At 37.2% G+C, this 5,983-nt stretch overlaps 1 protein-coding gene across 1 annotated transcript; it reads left to right on the top strand.

The window, feature by feature from the left end:
• Positions 1 to 283: 283 nt before the first annotated feature.
• LOC126756419 (uncharacterized) lies at positions 284 to 5,152 on the top strand. Its single transcript, XM_050469485.1, has 3 exons — positions 284 to 799; positions 4,500 to 4,718; positions 4,781 to 5,152. Exons 1-3 carry the CDS (start codon positions 424 to 426, stop codon positions 5,077 to 5,079), a joined length of 894 nt encoding a protein of 297 aa, XP_050325442.1. The 5' UTR covers positions 284 to 423; the 3' UTR covers positions 5,080 to 5,152.
• Positions 5,153 to 5,983: the final 831 nt, after the last annotated feature.

Below are 5,983 nucleotides of genomic sequence, written 5' to 3'. Positions count from 1 at the left end.
TTCCGTTTGAATCCCCCTCTACCTCTCTCTTTCTCTCTTAATGCTAGGTTGTTAAGCTTTCCACTGGCCCACGTCTTGGTCTCTCGAAGTTCCTTTCTTTTGCTGCAGTTCCGCTATGCTGCCACAGTGAAAGGGAAACAACGCCAGCCGACCGCCGCTGCGACTGCTGATATCTTAAACTTTATTACCGCCACAGTTGTTGTTTTACCGCAGCATTTTTTCTGTCCAATTTCGTTAACAACTTTTCGCCGCTTTTCTGCATTGCTTTTATTATAGTATAAAATTCAGATCACTCTAATGTCGATCAACAGTCGGTACTAAGTGATAGTGTAGCACACAACTCACAGCGGCATTCATAGCTTTAGTCCTGCTTAGTCAATTCAAAAGGATATAAATCAGTACGTACATACCAACACCGTCGTCATGCTGCCACAAAGAACTATGGAATACTTATTTTATTTGGGATTCTTTATTCTGCTGTTGAGATTTGCCGATGCAGATGCCGCTACTGTACGCGCTTTCGAAGAGCCTGCCAGTGAGAATAGTCTAAAGGCGCCACCCGCCTCACATTCCAGCCCCACCGAGACCACAGGTACGAGCAACAGCAATAACAAACGTGACGTAATGAAACGCGCATTTGAAGAGTGTAAAACACAGCTGAGCTGGATGTGCTTGAAAATTGAATTTGTGAAAATTATGGAGCGTTTGATGGAAAGGGATGAGCTGAAACTAGTGCCTGGCGTGAGTGTAGTGAGAAATGCCAATGCCACAGAAGTGAAGAGCAACGACTTAATGGCAGGTAGGTAGGAAGCTGCGGGTGACTAGAAGAAAAATCAAAATTGATCTGTGCTTTTGCACATTACAGTACAATGCAAAAGAAAAATGAGTAAGCAAGAGCTAACTTTATATAATTTATACTCTCGCAAATTGCTACGATCAAATCCAAGGGAATACCTGCAAGAGTTGGCAAAACTTTATATTAAAAACAAATAAGGAAGAGCTAAGTTCGGGTGCAACCGAACATTTTATACTCTTGCAACTTGCATGAATCAAAGCCAAGGAAATACTTTAAAGTGTAAGACCAATCATACAGAGTAATGTCAGCCGAATGTTCGAAAATTTTGTATTATTTATACAGGGGCTAGGCCAAGTTTTCGCTCAAGTTTATCTATTATACAAGTAGTATATGGGACAACTCACATATTGGCCGATATATGCGGTGCAAAGTCATCCGGGCTAACAGATGACAGACATATCATTATAAGAGAAGGATAATCCCTTCATTTCAATTATATATATCACACAATGACCGACATTTACGATCAAAAGTCAACTATAGGTACCGTGGTCTAAATATTCTGTACCTAGGGCCTTGAACAGTTTTTATTGGGGTTAAAGATATTTTGATCGTGCAAAGTTTTATCCCATTGTATTAATTGCTTCTTGATTTGTGTACTGGAAACTGAACAAATCAATTGTAATTTAAAATTGTGCTATATGGAGAAATATCACAATTTTAAATTCCACTTGATTTGTAAGGGCCGGAGCCACGTTTGCCCACAGGTGCCCTTTGCTACTGCGATCCTCTGTTCCACATTACAGTTTTATATCTTAAATCAGTGCTTAGTTATAACACTTTATGTGTTTTCGGTTAGTGGCGGTTTGTGAGCGTGGCAGTGGTCCGATTACGCCCATCTACGAACTTGTTATTTTCTTTTATACCCTGGAGAGATATTAAGTTTGTCACGAAGTTTGTAACACCCAGAACGAAGCGTCGGAGACCTTATAAAGTATATATATAAATGATCAGTATGTCGAGCTGAGTAGATTTAGCCATGTCCGTCTGTCTGTCCGTCTGTCTGTCTGTCTGTATATATACGAACTAGTCCCTCAGTTTTTAAGATATCGTTCTGAAATTTTGCAAACATCATTTTCTCATCAAGAAGCTGCTCATTTGTCGGAACGGCCGATATCGGACTACTATAACATATAGCTGCCATACAAACTGAACGATCGGAATCAAATGCTTGTATGGAAAACTTTCACATTTGACAAGATATATTCACGAAATTTGGTGTATATTATTTTCTAAAGCAACAATGTAATCTCCGGAGAAATTGTAACAACTTTATGTGTTTGAACGATCGGAATCAAGTTCTTGTATGGAAAACTGGCACATTTGACAAAACATATTCACGAAATTTGATATGTATTATTTTCTAAAGCAACAATGTAATCTCCTAAGAAATTGTTCAGATCGGTTAAATATAGCATATAGCTTCCATACAAACTGGATACATAGTTACTATCAGAAATGCACCTGTGAAGGGTATTTAGCTTTGCAACCGAAATTAACGTTTTTCCTTGTTTTATACTAAAGAACCCACATACCAAGTTTAATCGAGATATCTCAATTTTTATTCAAGTTACAGCTTGCACGGACGGACGGTTGGACGGACGGACAGACAGTCAATTGGACTTCAACTTTTCTCGTCATAATGAGCATTTATATATACATAACCCTATATCTATTTCGCTTAGTTTTAGGTGATACGTGCAACAGTTAAGTGAACAAAACTATAGTACTCTGTAGCAACTGGTTGCAAGAGTATAATGATGCGAAAGACATTTATTGTTCGACGAAATCGTAAGGACGACAATCAAATTTTGAAGCTTACTATCTGATATTGAAGGTCATAGACTCACCTAGTTGTACTAATATTTTTTATACGCGTCGGCCAAATTTGATTAAACTCTTTCTCAAATGAGATATAGTATGTGATACAAACTCAAACAAAGATTGAAAAGTTTAATACATTGAGTTGTTGTGGAAAAGGACAACCAAAGGATTGAAATGGATTATAATAGGGCTTTGAGGTTTGGAACAAGGTTTAGACTAACTTCATTCATATTCAGCGCTAGACCACAAAATAATTATGAAAACTTCTCCACTTAATTTAAATTTCATATAGAGAGTAGTGTAGACCTGACTTAATCTATTTTAAACTATCTGAGTTTCATTAAGGCACCTTACATAACATCTCCAATATACATATAAAGAGTAAAGTCAACCATGTTTGAAAATTTGATATTAGTTATATGGGGCTAAAGCGTGTTTTCTCCCTATTTTATCCTTTTTAAGTACAAAGATACATTGTTATCAGAAAAAAACACTGTTCGAAAATAACTACATTGGGAACATTAGGGCTAAAAGAAGGTCCGATTCAACCGATATTTTCGGTAAAAAGTAAGCAATTGGCACGGGGGTAGACAAATTCGGTATATGGGGGCCTACAACAGTTGTTGTCCGAATTTTACAATTGATCATAAAGAGAACGCCTTAGAAAGTTGTATCTCGACAAAGTTGTATTTCTTGATTTTTATACTGGAAAGTGAAATAATCAGACAAAATTTAAAGATGTGTAATACAGAAAGTAGACGTGGTTATATGCGCTTTCTTCCAGAGTAGCACGTAAATGAGTTTGGTTGAAATTGGTTGCCCCTAATGCAATATTGATAACCACTCTTATAGCGATTTTTTGTGTCATCTCGTGCGTAGTGTCTCTGACGCTTTTATTCATTGAGTCATCGCAACTTCAGCAGTGTTCACCATAACTGTTATATGGGTAGGAGGTGGGTTTTAACCCGATTCTACCCATTTTTGCACTTTCTATCGGTACATTTATTCTGAACAAGAGTGGTTATTTGGAAGAAAGGTACATGAAACCTATTAGAGGGTGAGGGCACGCCAACTTTCTCAAAGTGTTTCAAACCGCAGATGTCCTCCTGCCTTATAGGCTTTCGATAAACGGCTTTTGCGGCCATGCTAGTAGGCCCGTTCCTAAACACAATACCAAACTTTCAAGGTCATGAACCCGGAAGCAGATGTACTGATTTCATCGCAATATCTCATTTTTCTAACAACGGTTAGGAGATAATAACAATTATAATCTCTTGCAAAGAGCGTCAACTTTCGAGAGTATATCGAACCGTCGTTGGAAAAGGATGCTTGTAATTTTTTGAAAAATTTAGCATCGCACTTTTAAAAATATTAATTTCGAAATACAGCGTCTTTTAAAACGTTACTTATTGTAATCAAAAATATTCCAAGGGGATTTCAAATTTCGCAAATTTAGTAAGTCATAATATCAAAAATTTAAGTATCTCATTTGCTTTGGAACGAAGAAAGAACTTACTAAGATATCAATGTGAGATTTATAGATCCATCCGAGGTTTCCGATTTGATGACAGATTTTTAACCAATATTTTCAATTTGAATTAAATGACCTTTTCCTATTGAGACTTAACCAAAACAATAAATTAACATCTTAACTTTTGATTCTGAAGTACCTGTTCGCTTTCTATATACATTCATTACTAAACTTCCTTTAATATATATCCTATCCTATGATCGCCTTTTGTAACGCTAAGAGTAAAGAAGATATAAACTTTCTAATAAAATCCATATATTTGTATTTTCTCAAATTCGATTAATACAGAAGTTGCACGAAGCTACCCGAATGATCCCAACTCACGCCTCAATGGATACATTGTGAACAAATTGAGTAGTTTCCTGCAAACACACTTCCTCCGTTTCAAATTGATCGACAGCGAAACAATGGCGGAGGCCCGTTCGGCTGTGGAGACAGGACGTAAAGGAAAATTTGGCAAAAAAGGTGGTATGGAGGCGCTCATCGCCGCTGGTTTAATGATGAAGGGTAAGCACCATTTCCCCCAAAGTAAAAACTTCTCATTTACTAAATATATTTGTTCATCTTAGGAACTCTCATGGCCATTGGTATGGGTGCTGTGGCGCTAATGGCTGGCAAAGCACTCATGACGGCACTAATGGCCCTAACACTATCCAGCGTATTGGGTTTGAAGAGTTTAGCCTCCGGCGGTGGAAAGTCCACAACATACGAAATTGTTTCCAAACCCGTATACACTTCAAGCCATTCGCACTCCTATGATGAAGGACACAGCAGCGGGCACGGACATATGGGAGGTGGCCACAGCGGTAGCGGTTATGGGGGTTACGCGCGGAGCCTAAATTTAGAGTCACCGAATGAGTTGCAGTGAAGAAGCTTACCGTATTTAATTCAAGCTTAGTTTTAATCTAGTTTGTAATAAATTATTGAACGTTTTATATACATACATAGCATAAAAGTATTTATTATAAAAATAATAATTCTCTGAGATCTTTTAATGGGTATTTTTGTGAATATCGTACTAAAAACTTCTAACGGTTACGAATACTAATAAATAATTTATTCAGCATTTACTGCGCAGCGTTTATCACACAATATAAACTGGCCTTACTAATGCATGTTAGTATATTACCAGAGTAATTAGAATAGCTAGGATTGAGACATAACCCACAATTGTCGGGCATTAGGGTGTTGACGTTAGTCCTGTTAGCGGACATATGAATACTAAAGGAAACGGTTTTTCCTATTGTATATGTATGTATATTTGACGAGAGCCCTGTGCCAGTGCTTTAACTTCAAAAGAAGGCCAAAAGACAGCCCACGGCCGATACTCTTTAAATTTATATAGAATATCTTCTTCTTCTTGATTGGCGTAGACACCGCTTACGTGGTTATAGCCGAGTTTACAACAGCGAATGTTCTGACCTCATTTTAAAAACAAAAGGCAAATAGCAGTACAAAACTGTTAAAAAAATGTTAATACTATTTTTTTTCAATCATTACGATGTCAGAAAGCGCACACCAATTTCGAGGCGTTTAAGGAAGCTGTCCTACCGCTTACTAATATAAAAATACTTCAGGTTTAAAAGTCCCTTAACTCAAGTTGCCGGATGATTTAAATAAGATGCAACATCGTGAATTACTAACCAGAAAACTACGCAGTCAACACAATTCAATTTATGTTAAAAGAAATGCGAATTGGGTTCAACAAATGCCTCATTATCAACGACATTTTGGAGAATAATTCAAAGAGTTGGTGGTTCATAATTACCAAA

This window comes from Bactrocera neohumeralis, chromosome 2, assembly GCF_024586455.1.
Source record: "Bactrocera neohumeralis isolate Rockhampton chromosome 2, APGP_CSIRO_Bneo_wtdbg2-racon-allhic-juicebox.fasta_v2, whole genome shotgun sequence".
In the NCBI taxonomy this organism is placed as follows: Eukaryota; Metazoa; Arthropoda; class Insecta; order Diptera; family Tephritidae; genus Bactrocera; species Bactrocera neohumeralis.
The sequence above is the reverse complement of the archived record's forward strand: the minus strand, read 5'-3'. Positions and strand labels throughout refer to the sequence as shown.